Source organism: Polypterus senegalus, chromosome 17 (genome assembly GCF_016835505.1).
Source record: "Polypterus senegalus isolate Bchr_013 chromosome 17, ASM1683550v1, whole genome shotgun sequence".
Classification (NCBI taxonomy): Eukaryota; Metazoa; Chordata; class Cladistia; order Polypteriformes; family Polypteridae; genus Polypterus; species Polypterus senegalus.
The window spans coordinates 90,005,709-90,022,328 of record NC_053170.1 but is presented as its reverse complement, the minus strand read 5'-3'; the positions used below and the strand labels follow the sequence as shown (position 1 = coordinate 90,022,328).

Genomic DNA, 16,620 nt, shown 5'->3' with positions numbered 1-16,620 from the left:
TTAATTAGCAGCAAAAATTGGTCACTAATTAAAAAAAAGGGTTAGAATGAAAACCTGCAGCCACAGTAGCTCTCCAGAACTAGAGTTGGAGACCCCTGGTCTACAGTGTTATGACTGGTACAAGTCATTCAGAAAGGGACTATCATGTCTTCGGTCCACTTAAGGAATTTTTAGGAGGAAAGAAATTCAAGTCGAATGAGGTGGTTATCGACACTGTGCAAGAATGGGTCAACATGCAGTCAAGAGACTTCTACTCTTCTGGGATTAAGAAGCTTCCCGAGCACGAGAACAAGTGGATTGCAGTGGCAGGAGACTACATAGAAAAATAATGTGCAAGTCATTTCATTGTATTCAATAAATAATATTGCAGCTCATAAATTCCTGTTTATATTTGAACGCCCCTCGTATGTACTAGTAATAGGACGTCAGGGCCGAAAGGGTTCAGACTGTAAATATTCCACTTTATTAATCAAGGGACAACTTATCTCTGTAAAGATGGAGTCAATGTACTAACCCCCTTCTTTAGGAAACTAAAAATCCTTCGACAGATCTAAGAAAAAGAAAACAAAAAAGTCATAGTTCGGTATGCAAATATGGAAGCAGTCACTCTCGCTGCCATTTGTTCCTACTGCTGAGACAGAAAGACGTTTCCTTTTGTATTTGTATACTGGACGCTTTTATCCAAAGGAGTTTTGCAGGGGGAGCACAGAAAAACCGCCTAGCTGCCTAACTTATTTGGGGTCCCAGAGGGAGTCAGTCGTGGAGATTACGCAGACAACCTTGGGCTTACATCATCTGACCCAATGGGATGCTGTGTCTGCATACCTTCCCATCATTCCTGTGCACTGTTTCCAGTTGTAGCAACCCATTCTGTAATTGCATTATCAACCTGGTTAGGTAAACATCACTCTAAAGAACTGATTATCTACACCAGAAGGAAGGAAATAAGAATAATAATTCTTTACATTTACATAGTGCTTTTCTCACTACTCAAAGTATTTCTGTCAGTGGGGAGCCACTTTAACCACCGCTAATGTGTAGCACCCACCTAGATGATGCAACAGCGGCCATTTTTACGTCAGTACGTTCACCACACATGAGGTGTTAGGTGGTGATGGGATGAGTGAGAGAGAGGGCAGGATTAGGGGGTCAGAATGGCTAAGACGTGGAGGGCAACTTAACCTGGTCAAGAAACACCCTCCTCTTTACAAAGGGGATCTTTTATGACTAGAGAGAGTCAGGACCTCGGTTTTACGTCTTGATTTTTTCACAGTATGGTGTCCCCGTTGCTGCACTGGAGCATTGGGATCCAAATTCAGACCACAGGGTAAGCGCCCCCTGCTGGTCTCACCAACACCTTTTCCAGCAGTAACTCAAGTATCCCATCCAATTACTGGCGAGGCCCCAACACGCTTAGCTTCCGGTGGACGACCTGTTCTGAAGCGCATGTTGTATGGCTGCTGACTAAATATGTAATAATGTTCATGTGTTTTGTTTTTTTTTTGGAGCTGTGACTTTTGACGTTTCACCTTCCCACTTCAGTGCATTCATGTGCATTTCCGGTTTGACGTTTTGGAGAAACTCAAGGTTCGCTGTTGATTACTCCTTAACAATCTGTAGATGATAATGTCTGTTGGACAAACGGGTATCGTTAGCTAATCGGAGGAAGGGTACGCTCCAACGCGTGGCGAGAGACAGAGCGACTCGAATGGAGGCTGGCACGTGCGCACAAATAAAGATAAATTGTGTTCTTTCCATGACTACATCTTGCCTGAAGAAGTTGCCTCGAAAGCTTGCATATTGTCATCTTTTTAGTTAGCCAATAAAAGGTGTCATTTGCTTGGCTTTTCTCTCGATGAAAGAAGAAAAACAGAACAAAACTAAACGTATTAAAGGTGTGTATCTCTTCTCTCCAAATGCAATTCGACCACAAAAGCTGCATTCCTGGCTGAGCGGGTTACTTTTTTTTGTGTATTTTATACAATTGACTAAGGTAAAAGGACAGCATTGTATCACAACTTGGAGAATTCAGGTAGCTTTTGTTTCCTCCACATTGTCCAACTCGTAGCTCCGACTTTCACATAGAAATTTCCAACTTGGAAACTCATATTTACTGTCCGTCCGATAGCAACTGAGCGCAGCCCCAAGCGATTACAGTTTGTGCCCAGGCGTTGACAAGATTAAGAAAGAACAACACAAGCTGCATGATACATGACTGAAAATATCTGAAAATATATAAAGGTCACCAAAATCCAAATTCTAACATCTTTCTTACTTCTTTTAAAGCTAATTTAAGATTTGAAACTGCAAGAAGAAAAATACACAGAATGTAGCAATGAGATGGGTCACATCATAGTTTAGTTGTTTTAGAGCCGTTTAATTCATTTCACATTGATTCTCATTTTTTTTTCAGATATCGGTTTTATTTTACACTTATAGACGCATTTTATGGTAGAATGAAGTAGCCTCTATCCACTAAATTCAAAGCTACTTTACCTTTACTTTCTACTGCCATTCGTTTGTTCATTTTTCGACATCCCCCAGTATTGCCTTGCCAAAATTTTCCACAAGCATTAATAAAACATTCATTGACACAGTAGAACTGCAAGCTCCTACTTCCTTCTTCCATTTTATAAGACCCTCTAATTCTGTCCTGCTTTTTTCTGGAATATTCACTGCAGAGCGTGAAACAAGGTTCATCTAAGCTGGAAAAAAAAATGATTTCAGAGGTGAGAGACTCTTGTTCTTTTAATACCCGTTTGGTGTGACGCTCGCGTGAGGTGCACAACATACTCATTTATACTTCTATAAGAGTGTGAGCCTGTTTTCTGCAGACTTAGACAAGAACGATTCTAAATAAAAAGTTGCAGTAGCTCATGAATGTATGGAAAGAAAACTGTGTTCCTGAGTTAACTGTGTCGAGACACTGGGATTTATGATTTGTTTGCTCAAGTTGTATCCACTGTATGGAGCCGGTGTGCTCTTGTTGACTCTTGCACAGATCACCGTCTCTATGCCCTCCGAGCAATGAAGGGCATGGAAACCAAAAATTTGTTGCAATTCGTTAAAAAAAAAAAAAATACATAAATATCACTCCGTCTGAATTCCCATAAAGTGGGTTGAAAACTTGGCAGCAGGTACAAAATGAATCGATTACCAAAACTTATCTGCACATCCATCTTGTTGTCAACACAGTAAAGATCGCCAATTAGAGCAGCAGTGGTTTCTTGTGCTTAGTGGACATTGATTATTTGTTTTAACTAACAATTCAGCAGCCTTGGCTTGTAGCTTGTTAGCCTGACCGCTTATTTTCTTTAAATTATTTTGTTCTTTCCAAGAAACAGCAAATGGACAGATACATGACGTACGTGTCAGCTTATAAAAGTGACGTGTTTAATGAAACGAGGACACACACCTTGAGTGGCTGCAGTGTGTGTCAAGCAACAAATCAAGACTGACCGATGATTAAAGTGTCTTTCATTTATTTTTCATATAGCTAATTTCGTCAAATCCTCCACAGTGGCTTTGAAGTGTGAGAAAGACACTTTACTTATATCAGGTGAAAAGATGTATTAAGAGATAATCTTGTAACCTGAAAAATATATTTTGTAATAAAAGAATACAAAAAGAGAGGCAATAATTAGTAGACAGTAAAGGAGGTATTACTTCCAGAACACAAACGAATAAACCTGTATCTCTATCTTTATATATAATGCGCTACTGTGGCTGTGTGTTTGTCTGTCCAGGATTTTAAATCACCTGTAGCGTCGAAAACCATTTGACCTATTGACCTGAAATTTGGTACACATATACAGTAATCCCTCCTCGATCGCGTTCCAGAACCCCCCGCGATAGGTGAAAATCCGCGAAGTAGAAACCATATGTTTGTATGGCTATTTTTATGTATTTTAAGCCCTTAGAAACTCTCCCACACTGTTTATAAATATTCTCTGCACAGTTATACAGTAAACCCTCGTTTATCGCTGTTAATCCGTTCCAGACTCTACGGCGATAAATGAATTTCCACTAAGTAGGATTCTTTATTTGTAAATCTAATATTTTCGCAGTTAGAGCATAGAAAAACTGTTTATGACCTTCTAAATACATTTTCTAACATTATTAGAGCCCTCTAGACATGAAATAACACCTTTTAGTCAAAAGTTTAAACTGTGCTCCATGACAAGACAGAGATGACAGTTCTTTCTCACAATTAAAAGAATGCAAACAGATCTTCTCTTCAAAGGAGTGCGCGTCAGGAGCAGAGAATGTCAGAGAGAGAGAGAGAGAGAGAAAAGCAAACAATCAAAAAATCAATACGTGCTTTTAAGTATGCGAAGCACCGCGATAAAGTGACTGCAAGGAAGGGAGCAATGTGAAGGTAGTCTTTCAGCATTTTTTAGAGGAGCGTCCGTATCTTCTAGGCAAACAGCCCCTCTGCTCACACCCCCTCCGTCAGGAGCAGAGAATGCCACAGAGAGTGAGAGAGACAGAAGAAAGCAAACAATCATAAATCAAGTGTGCGGAGCACCGCACGTGGGAAGCATATCGTATATCATTGAGGAGTTTTAGTTAATATGTAATACATGCTCCGATTGGGTAGCTTCTCAGCCATCAGCCAATAGCGTCCCTTGTATGAAATCAACTGGGCAAACAAACTGAGGAAGCATGTACCATAAATTAAAAGACCCATTGTCCGCAGAAATCCGCGAACCAGTGAAAAATCCATGATATATATTTAGATATGCTTATATTTAAAATCCGCAATGGAGTGAAGCCACGAAAGTCGAAGCGCGATATAATGAGGGATTACTGTACTATGTGATGTCTACTATCCACTTTTGGGGTGATGATTGACCTCCAAAGGTTATTCCTCTTTTTATTTTATTCTATTGTAGAATCAAGTCTTGAAAGCGGTCAGCAGGGCAGCCGTGCGGTATGCGTATGGGAGCCGTTCTCATCCCTACCACCTTCGCCGTCACATCCCCTACCTCTTCATATCTTAAATCATTCTTGAGGCAGATTGAAGACTTACATGCCAGCTTAAGTGAAAAATGAAGGAAAATGTACTAAGTAATTGCAACACAAACATTGACTTGATCAGTTGTAACGCGAAAAGATGCCAACGAAAGAAGAGAAGAAGCAGACCGCTAGGGTGGAGAAAAGAAGAGCTGCTCAGGAAGCAGCAAGGGCATCAACCTCTGAGCAAACGAATGGTGAACGTACTGAGAAAGAGTCTGAAAACTAGGAATGTTCAAGTCAAGTGTATTCACTGCATGTTATCGTGCAGTGCGCCATCACTGGTTTAAAGTATATTTCAGTTATTTTAGTTACTTTGTGTTCATCTGTGTGCCCAGCCACCGCAGTTGTTCTATTAAGAGATTTTGAGTCTGTGTAATTGTTGAACTTGAACTCTGGAGGTTTTCAGTAAATCACTGATGCTTGCCCATTTGATGTAGACTTGCCAAAAGGATTGCATCTGGTTATACCCATCAGTGGTGGTCATATTGCTGTATCTTGTAACTGAGACTGCCATCTGAAATATAGCTCCGCTGCTAAATTCTTTGTGCTACCTTTGCCTAATCACATTGTCTTTATCAAGCTGAACCTTCCATTAAGAAACTTAAAAAAGATATTGAGTTGAACTTCTGTGTGAGGTTTGATTTTCTGTTCTTTGCTAAACGTACAGAGAGAGAGGATGAAAACTGGGAATGCTTAAGTCAAGTGTATTCACTGCACGTTATCATGCAGGGCACTGTTACATATATATATTATATATATATATATATATATATATATATATTATATATTATATATATATATATTATATAATATATATATATATATATATATATATATATATATATATATATATATATATATATATATATATATATATATATATATACACAAAATCGTACGTCTGCCTTTCATGTGAGAACTTTTTTTCTATAATTTTCTTGATTGTTATGGTTGATTTTGCGACTTCTCTCATCATGCTAAATATCATAGTTCACTTGGGGTACCGGTTTATATTTATTTATTTTTTTGTTTATTTCGCCTTATACAATTTCTTGTATTAGGAATTTGTTAGTTTTCGCATACCCCTTGGGGTCAGAGCGCAGGGTCAGCCATTGTACAGCGCCCCTGGAGCAATTGCAAGTTATGGGTCTTGCTCAAGGGTCCAGCAGAGTAGGATCTCTTTTGGCAGTGATGAGGATTCGAACTGGCAACCTTCGGGATACCAGCGCAGATCCTTAGTCTCAGACCCACCACTCCGCCCAGTGGGCGAATCCTAAACAGAGGCTGCGGGCCAAGGCCCTCCTCACTCACACGCTAGCCTCCATTCAAGCCGCTGTACCTATCGCCACGTGTTGGAGTGTACCCTTGCCTCCGCTTAGCTAGTGAGACCGGTTTGTTCAACAGACATTATCATCTACATATTGTTAAGGAGTAACATTTGATGTTTTTGAGAGAGCGAGTGTGTTTTAGAGGGCAGCTGCTGATTGGCAGAGATATCACGGCCATGTGCTTTTCTCCCTATGCGGACGACACTCTCCCATTGGAGCTGAATACAATCAGATACAGTGCCAACGTTTGACCTTGGAGCATACCTACCTTCCACTTGGCCAGAATTACAATTTTTTTTAAATCGATTTTTAAAATTTGTCCTGTTTCACTACTATGTGGGCAGAGTTACAGGGGACAGCTAGTAAATAAATAAAAAGCAACACATGTGCTCTCTTTCCACAAACCCCATCTGTTGATCAAGTACCAGGAAGTGCAAGTGAGGCTAGGATTAGCGTAAGCTGGTAAGGAGCTGCTTTCCAACCTTAACCAAACAGCTAAATGGAGAAAGGGCTGAAAAAAATTTTGAGACATTAATGATAAGTTGGGGTGGGGGGGCAAAACACGGAATATGGAATCAAACTGAAAAGCACAGTAACTGACAGATTCTTGAGTATTAACTAGCTGCAATATATTGCTTTCAAAAAGCCTTGAACAGTAAAATGCAAAACTAAATACTTCTGAGTTTTCAGATTAAATGCACAAAAAAGCCATCCACAGTTCAGCACAGTGTAGGTGTTGTATTGTAGGAAGATGAGGTACAAAGCAGCAAGCTAGTAAAAGGGGAATTTGAAACGCTGCTTGACAGAACTGCAGTGTATGAAGCAGAAAGCAAGTATTGTGGAACATCAACAGCCCATATGCCATGAAAAACGTCAAGGAGGTGTAGTACTCACCATCAAGCTTTTCCTGATGTAACTCATCTTTAACATTTGCATTTCTCTCCTCTCGCAAAAGTGCATCCTGTTGTTCATCTGCTCCTACATCTATGTGTTATAAAGGGGGGAAAAAAATTCTTTATCTTCTTCGTATTTAGGTTGCTCCCTTTTAGGGTTCACCACAGCAGATCATGCGCCTCCATCTATGCATCTTTCACCTTCTGCCACACCGACTGTCTTCATGTCTTCCCTCACCACATCCATAAACCTCCTCTTTGGCCTTCCTCTTTTTCTCTTGCCTGGTGGTTCCATCCTCAACGTTTTTCCCGATGTACCCCCCTCATCTCTCCTCTGCACATGCCCAAACCATCTCAATCTCGCCATGCATGCTTACTCTGTCACCAAAACGTTGCACCTGTGTTGCCCGTCTAATACACTCCTTCCTAATCCCGCCTACCCTCATTACCCTCATTGAAAATTGTAGCATCTTCAACTCTGCCACTTCCAGCTCGGCCTCCTGTCTTTTTGTCAGTGCCACTCTCTCCATACCATACAACATATCTGGTCTCGCTGCCGTTTTATAGACCTTCCCTTTCACTCTTGCAGATACGCTTCTATCACAAATCACGCCTGCCACCACTTCTCCATCCAGTCCATCCTGCGTAGAATCTCCTCTTCATCTCTCTGCCACACTCTCCACTGCTTTGGACTGTTGAACCCAAGTATGTCAATTTGTCTTCCTTTACCACCTCTGCTCCTTGCAGTCACACCCTTCCACCACCTTCTCTCTCATTCACGTACATGTACTCCGTCTTTCTCCTACTGACTCTCATTCCCCTCCTCTCTTTAGGTTCACCTCATCCTGCTGTCCACTCTCCCTACAGATCACAATGTCATCCGCGAACATCACTGTCCATGGAGACTCTTGTCTGACCCCATCTGTCAACATGTCCATCACTACTGCAAACCAGAAATGGCTCAGAGTCGATCCTTGATGTAATTCCACTCTCGCCTTGAACCAGGCTGTCGTTGCTACCGCGCGCCTCACCTCAGTCACACTGTTGTCCTACATATCCTGCACCACCCTCTCATACTTTACTGCTACTCCCCACTTCCTCCTACAGCACCATAAACTCCTCTCTTGGCACCCTGTTATATGCTTTCTCTAAGTCCAAAAACACGCAATGCAGTTCCTTTGGACTTTCTCTGTACTTCTCCACCAACACTCTTAAAGCAAACACCTGTACCTGTAGAACGTTTTGCTGGCATGAAACCATTGTTTTATCTTGGTAGAGTAATACATATTGCTCTACTTTCCCCTATTGTATTGTTAATATGTAGCCTCAGAATACCTAATCTCACAGACTTACCACTGTTTATAAGATATTATTGTATATAACTTAACCCCACCTTCCCTTCTATATCTATAACCTCAGGCAATTACAGTACAGGCCAAAAGTTTGGACACACCTCCTCATTCAATGTGTTTTCTTTATTTTCATGACCATTTACATTGGTAGATTCTCACTGAAGGCATCGAAACTATGAATGAACACATGTGGAGTTATGTACTTAACAAAAAAAGGTGAAATAACTGAAGACATGTTTTATATTCTAGTTTCTTCAAAATAGCCACCCTTTGCTCTGATTACTGCTTTGCACACTCTTGGCATTCTCTCGATGAGCTTCAACAGGTAGTCACCCGAAATAAAACCATTTCATTGTTAAGTACATAACTCCACATGTGTTCATTCATAGTTTTGATGCCTTCAGTCATAAAAATAAAGAAAACACATTGGATGAGGAGGTGTGTCCAAACTTTTGGCCTGTACTGTAGATGTAGTAAAAAGACAAGCAGGAGTTAAGTTACACATAAAATAATGTATTACTGATAATATTCATAAATAATAACAAAATGCAAAGTACATTTGAATATTGGCAACCATACAACCTGATAAAATGGTGATGTGTAACTCAGGGGGCACACAGACTTGTAGTTACTTAAAATGTCTAGTTAAGACATCATTAGTGCTCAGCTTTCCTCAGAACAGGCCTCAAGCCTGTCTCAATATGTCTGAAGCTGTGCTCTTCATTGTGTCTGTTCTTGTCAGTTCATGGTCTGATGTTTTTTTTCAGTTGTTAGTAAGAGAAAGATACTTCTACATCATCACAGGTTAGCAAGAGAGATGCTTCTTTCATCATATGTTGGTCAGAGAGAGAGAGAATGTGGTTGAGCAAGCAAATGTATAGGTTTTCTGTCCAACCCCTGCAGCCAATCCAGACAGCCATACCTCAGACCAATGGGGTTGGGATGGGGGGGGTGTGGTGTGTGGAATAGTACATCTTAACACCTGCAACCCCCCCAAGACCATATGTTAAGCTAACCTGGCTTTGTGTGGGGGATGAGAGGAAGACTTTAGCAAAGAAATACTCATCAAACTGGTTTAAGACACATCACCCAAATCCTGTCATAAAATTACAAAGTAAACGGGTGGTGCGGGGGCAAACACGAATGGCTCTCACCAAAGTAACGCTAAATTACATTGCTTCACCTAAATTACAAATAAAGACATACAAAACATTTATTAAGTTATATGCAAAATCTTACATCACAACACCATATTGCTGCTCACAGATCGCCACCTCTCCTTTCAAGCTAGCATCCATCAGTCTTTATTAATACAAAAATGCTCCACCAGTGATTTTTTAGGGTTCTGACGGCTAGTGTAGAACACTTTATTTTATCTGTGAAATTTCCTTATTGCACCTTTATAGTGAGACTCACATAGCAGTCAGGGACACAGAGCTATGCATACTTGGGACAATTTGTTTAGAACAATCAGTCCATCCATCTTACAAACCTATTTATCCACAGCAGGGTCACGGTGAAGCTGGAGCTTATCCCAACAAGCAGCAGGTGTAAGGCAGGAACAATCCCAGAGCAGGCCCATCCATCGCAGCGTGACCACACACACACACACACACACATCAAGGGGCAATTCAGCATCACCAGTATACCTAACCTGCATATCTTTGGACTACTGTTGGATTAGTACTAAAATTTTTGTATCAAAAACCACTGGACTTATAATTAAATACAGAGTACAAGTTGAATAGAGGTAAGAGGTAAAGAACATCACTTTGTCATCACAAATGCATCATGTCTAAGAAGAAAACTGCAATGCAGTCTGATATAGAAGCCTGAAAATTGCTCACCATTTTTGTCATTTTGCTCAGGTGCTTTCACATCTTCTTTTGGCTTTGCTTCTTCATCCTTCTTCTCTGGTTGCATATCCTCCTGGCGGGGCTCTACTTTCTCTGCATCCTGAAGATCTTTGTAAGCTGGTAGTCCTTCCTGATTGTTCGGTTTCTGGAGGACTTTATTCTCTTGCAGAATGTCTAAATGATCCCCAGGGTCCTTGTCTATCACAGCTGCAGCCCCCTCTTCAATGGCTTTCTCTTCGTTTACAACCACTGGTTGCGCCACACCTATAGGCTGTTCTATAGCGTTATTTTTCAATGGCGCTTTCTCTGCCGAGTCCTCCTTATCCTTTCTCTCATCCACGAGCACTTCATCATGGGGTATAGGTGGCTCATGTCGATGAGCTTCCCCAACTGGAAGAGCAACCCCTTGGGAATAAAATTAAATAAAGCACACAATATTAGAATACAGAAATAACAACACAAACAATTCTAAAAATGTCCACTCCAACCACTGGACTAGAGACAACTTCAGGAAAGTGAAGACTTCATTCTTGAATTAGACTCGTCAGGTTCCAATAATGAATGAGGTTATGTATGAAACAAAGTCCGTTTGAATTAAATAGACAATGGATCAGACAGCAACTTTGCAGAAACATTTTACAAATTTTCCTATGCTGTACTTGATGCAGGGAGGCGCAGTGGTAGTGCTGCTGCCTCGCAGTTGGGAGACCCGGGTTCACTTCCCAGGTCCTCCCCGCATGGAGTTTGCATGTTCTCCCCGTGTCTGCGTGGGTTTCACAGTCCAAAGACATGCAGGTTAGGTGGATTGGCGATTCTAAATTGGGTTTGGTGTGTGGGTGTGGTTGTGTGTGTCCTGTGGTGGGTTGGCACCCTGCCCGGGATTGGTTCCTGCCTTGTGCCCTGTGTTGGTTGGGATTGGCTCCAGCAGACCCCCGTGACCCTGTGTTCGGATTCAGCGGGTTGGAAAATGGATGGATGGATGGATGTGCTTGATGCTGCTAAGAACTATGAATTGGACCAGGAAGGCAAGAAAATAAATGGATGGAAAACCTGCTTGTTACTTTGCTACTCAATTTTAATCATTCCATAAAACAAAATTTTAGCATGACTTTATCAACCCTTATTGCCTATATAACACTTGTAGACAGCATAGTCCCTTCAGATTGGAAAATGGATTCATAATTGCCTGAATTTCTGTCAAAGAAACTGAAGATCATCATTGGCCATAAAAGTCATGATCATTACAGATCTATTTATGGATGCAGTGAATATCTGGATACATTAAGCTATTGGCATAAAAACTGTTTTCAAACAAATATTCCTCACTCAGTTCAATTTAAAGCTGTGGAGCTGTGGGGGTCGAGCTTATCGCGACAACATTGGGTATAAGGCAGGAAAAAGCAAAGGTGAATGTCAGAAATCTTCAAACACCAATTTACATGCTTCTTTTCCATGAGAAGTAAAGCACATAAATACCGTAATTATCATAACTTGTTCCCCAATTTCAACCAGTCAGCACTCCACAAAGTCAAAGCTTTTTCCATACCAGGATCCGGTCGGTCCAGCTGAACCTCTTCCTGTTTTTTCTTATTCTTCTCTGCAATCTCGACAGGTCCTATGATTTGAGGGGGCTCTGCAGGATCTTTCTCTCCAGCTTCTGGTGGCTTCGGTCGCTCTCGTGCATCCACTGCCTCCTCTATTACTGGGTTTTCAACTAAATAATATTAGAAGAAAAAGCAAAAAATGACTTTGTGACATAATAATGCAGTGATGCTGCTGTCATTTAATTATGCCCAGACTGTAAAATGCCTTAGTGAGACCACCATCAGGAGTCGCATGTTTAGTTCTGATTGCCTCATACAAAACAAGGACACAGAAGCAACAGAAGCTGACTAGAGAAGAGCAAACACGTACTATAGATAGATGGACAGACAGTACTTTATTTGTGGACATTAAAGACAGAAAACTGACTATGAATCCTTTATTATCCCAATTAGCTACTGTGACAGATTAAGGGTTTGCTCGCACCCTTGTACCCTCAGACTACACGTCAGACACCAGGTAAAAGTCCAATAATGATATTTATTACAATAATAATGTGCACAAAGCACGCTCCTCTCCACAATACTCAAATAAACAAAAACAATAACAATTCCTCCAACTCCCAGACGCTTAGCCACCCTGCCTCCCAACTCAGCTCGTCTTTTGTCCTTTATACTCCTTGACCCGGAAGTGTTTGTCCCTCAGTCCATGTGACTTTCTATCACTTCCGGGTCAAGTAAAAACTTCTCTTTTTCTTCATCCCGGAAGCACGTCATTTCTTCTGTCCATGTGAGTGGGATGTACTTCCGGAGTGTAGGGAAAATAGTCCCTGGGCCTCCCTGCAGTGACTCCTGGCGGCCCCCATGGTATCCAGTAGGGCTGTGCATTTAAAGACCACTGTCCATAATTCCCTGCTGGCATTTGGGGCACCTCTACGCTGCAAGGAGGGCTCCATCTGGCGGCCTGGAGGTATTGGCCAGGGTACATGGCCGGCCATATCTTACACTACATATATACAGTAATAGCCGGAGTTATTTTTTTTTGTTCACTTTCCCATCCCTTAAAATACAATATCCTTCCAAATCAGTTATTACCTCGGTAACTGCATATGACTTTGCTTCGTGAACTGACATTTTCACTCACCTAGTCTTCCTGTCTTTGTTAGAGTGAAAGAACTAGCCAACCCAATCGTATCCAGACTACATTGGCCTTTAACACTTACATAGAGAGACGTCAAGCAAAATGACTCCTTTTATTGGCTAACGAAAAAGATTACAATATGCAAGCTTTTGAGGCAACTCAGGCCCCTTCTTCAGGCAAGATGTAAACACCTCAGGGCAAGGAAGGGGACAATTAACATAAGGGGTTAATAACCACTGATTAACCTCAGGGTTGCCACCCGTGCTATTCTCGGAGATATTAAATTGAACCCTTACCCCACAGATATTAAGTTCAGGGTTGAGTGGATTACATCTCGCCTGAAGACAGGGGAGTTGCCTCGAAAGCTTGCATATTGTAATCTGTTCAGTTAGCCAATAAAAGGTGTCATTTTGCTTGACTTCTCACTACGTTCATAATGGCTAACACAGTACAACACCCTAGGACTACACACTTACATAGAGGAAGGCTATTTTTGACCTCAGTGTGCTAAGATGCGATACTACTTTGTTATTTTCCACTCATGAGCGAGACCTTTAAAATTAAAAGCCATACAAAATGTGGCACTTTACTCATGTTATCAAGTTATGATATGTTAGAATTGTTATTCCTTGCTAAAAGAAGAAAACATCATCCTTTTAATTTTTACTTTTTGTTTTGTTGTTGAATGTTTACATCTTGCCTGAAGAAGGGGCCCAAGTTGCCTCGAAAGCTTGCATATTGTAATCTTTTTTAGTTTGCCAATAAAAGGTGTCATTTTTCTGGACTCGTTGAATGAGAGAGTTTCAGATGCTAAGACGTTACAGACTAGAAGTCGGGGCACAAAATAAATAAAAATGAAACTTGCTCTCTCGTCTTCCCCTCTGGCATCCCCTGTCACACCATCTTGCCTACCCAGATAAGGCTAGGTGCAAACATCTTTCTGAAGCAAAAGCTTTAACAATGTCATTTGAGACTTTGCAAGTAGTATTTCTTTGCAGCCCAACAGGACACCAAAACAAAAGGCAGTGATAGAATCGTTTGCCTTGAAGGTTGCTGATCATTTAGGTTTCCAGAAAGCCCAAGGAGCTGTAAACAGGAAACAGCTGTGAAGGTGGATGTCAGTTTTCAGAGAAGGACAGGGGTGAGGGTTCACATACTGATCATATCCTGCTGAATGCGCGAGACAAGAGCTGCATCGAACAGCAGGGGGCAGCAACTGAGAGGATTTCGGAGGCCTGGCTGGGATTTGAGGTTCCCCTTGTCCACAGTAGCAGCTTAAAACAATAAAAAGTATCCTCCTGGGCTTTCTGTAACAGTCCTGCTGGAGACTTTATGCTACTTAGGCAGCTGCGAGGCACAAATTATGCCACACAGTTTAAAGGGAGTTAACTCTGTAACTCTCTTCCTCAGTCTCTCCTCTTTCTCCACCTTTAAATCTTAACTCAAAACTATCCTCTTTGACAAACTTTTGTCTTTTTTTTTTTTACTCCCTCTATATGTATAACGACCTTGCGTTTGTGAAAGGCGTTCTATAAATGCAACTTCTTCTTCTTATTATTATTATTAAACAAAATCCAGAACTTTTAACCCAAGTAAAACAAACAGTTTAACACAAGAAATTTAAAAAGAGGTTCCATTTTTCTTGTAATGCACATTTCACTTAGTAGTATGGGTGGGGGGGGAAGCAAAATAGTGTAGAAAAATGGCAGATGATTGAGTACTAAACACAAGACATTGTACGATGCAACTGTTTTGACACAACTCAAGTCTCCTGAGCAAAAACAAAAAACAGTCAGGTTTTCACATAAGCGGACGGCTGACTAGTTCTTCCCACCTGGAATATTTGGCAGCTCTTGCTGCGCCACTTCCTTTCCTTCTACAAGTGGGTCCTTGATCACCTGCGAGTCCTCTAATTTCACAGGCTGGTTTCCAGCTGCTGATAGCGTTGTGAAAGTGCTAATGATCAGGATTCCAAGGCCTACCCATAGCACAGCCTGCAAAAAAAAAAAAAAAAAAAAGGCACTTTTATAAAATGAAAGTGTTGTTTATTTCCCAGGATTATATATACAGTGGTGTGAAAAACTGTTTGCCCCCTTCCTGATTTCTTATTCTTTTGCATGTTTGTCACACAAAATGTTTCTGATCATCAAACATATTTAACCATTAGTCAAATATAACACAAGTAAACACAAAATGCAGTTTTTAAATGATGGTTTTATTATTTAGGAGAAAAAATCCAAACCTACATGGCCCTGTGGAAAAAGTAATTGCCCCCTTGTTCAAAAATCACCTAACTGTGGTGTATCACACCTGAGTTCAATTTCCGTAGCCACCCCCAGGCCTGATTACTGCCACACCTGTTTCAATCAAGAAATCACTTAAATAGGAGCTGCCTGACACAGAGAAGTAGACCAAAAGCACCTCAAAAGCTAGACATCATGCCAAGATCCAAAGAAATTCAGGAACAAATGAGAACAGAAGTAATTGAGATCTATCAGTCTGGTAAAGGTTATAAAGCCATTTCTAAAGCTTTGGGACTCCAGCGAACCACAGTGAGAGCCATTATCCACAAATGGCAAAACATGGAACAGTGGTGAACCTTCCCAGGAGTGGCCGGCCGACCAAAATTACCCCAAGAGCGCAGAGACGACTCATCCGAGAGGTCACAAAGACCCCAGGACAACGTCTAAAGAACTGCAGGCCTCACTTGCCTCAATTAAGGTCAGTGTTCACGACTCCACCATAAGAAAGAGACTGGGCAAAACGGCCTGCATGGCAGATTTCCAAGACGCAAACCACTGTTAAGCAAAAAGAACATTAGGGCTCGTCTCAATTTTGCTAAGAAACATCTCAATGATTGCCAAGACTTTTGGGAAAATACCTTGTGGACTGATGAGACAAAAGTTGAACTTTTTGGAAGGCAAATGTCCCGTTACATCTGGCATAAAAGGAACACAGCAAAAAGAACATCATACCAACAGTAAAATATGGTGGTGGTAGTGTGATGGTCTGGGGTTGTTTTGCTGCTTCAGGACCTGGAAGGCTTGCTGTGATAGATGGAACCATGAATTCTACTGTCTACCAAAAAATCCTGAAGGAGAATGTCCGGCCATCTGTTCGTCAACTCAAGCTGAAGCGATCTTGGGTGCTGCAACAGGACAATGACCCAAAACACACCAGCAAATCCACCTCTGAATGGCTGAAGAAAAACAAAATGAAGACTTTGGAGTGGCCTAGTCAAAGTCCTGACCTGAATCCAATCGAGATGCTATGGCATGACCTTAAAAAGGCGGTTCATGCTAGAAAACCCTCAAATAAAGCTGAATTACAACAATTCTGCAAAGATGAGTGGGCCAAAATTCCTCCAGAGCGCTGTAAAAGACTCATTGCAAGTTATCGCAAACGCTTGATTGCAGTTATTGCTGCTAAGGGTGGCCCAACCAGTTATTAGGTTCAGGGGGCAATTACTTTTCACACAGGGCTATGTAGG

General features: G+C 41.3%; 1 protein-coding gene across 5 annotated transcripts in view; it reads right to left on the bottom strand.

The window, feature by feature from the left end:
• slc38a10 (solute carrier family 38 member 10) overlaps positions 1 to 16,620 on the bottom strand; it is an 82,547-nt gene that overhangs the window by 12,863 nt on the left and 53,064 nt on the right. For 4 of the 5 annotated variants that reach the window (XM_039740038.1, XM_039740037.1, XM_039740039.1 and 1 more), the window contains 4 exons: positions 14,965 to 15,124; positions 11,995 to 12,162; positions 10,440 to 10,853; positions 7,242 to 7,331 (listed from right to left, as the gene is read on the bottom strand). In XM_039740038.1, the coding sequence (XP_039595972.1) occupies positions 7,242 to 7,331; positions 10,440 to 10,853; positions 11,995 to 12,162; positions 14,965 to 15,124 (832 nt within the window). The remainder of the gene's footprint in view (positions 1 to 7,241; positions 7,332 to 10,439; positions 10,854 to 11,994; positions 12,163 to 14,964; positions 15,125 to 16,620) is intronic. The other variant, XM_039740041.1, reaches the window with a different exon arrangement.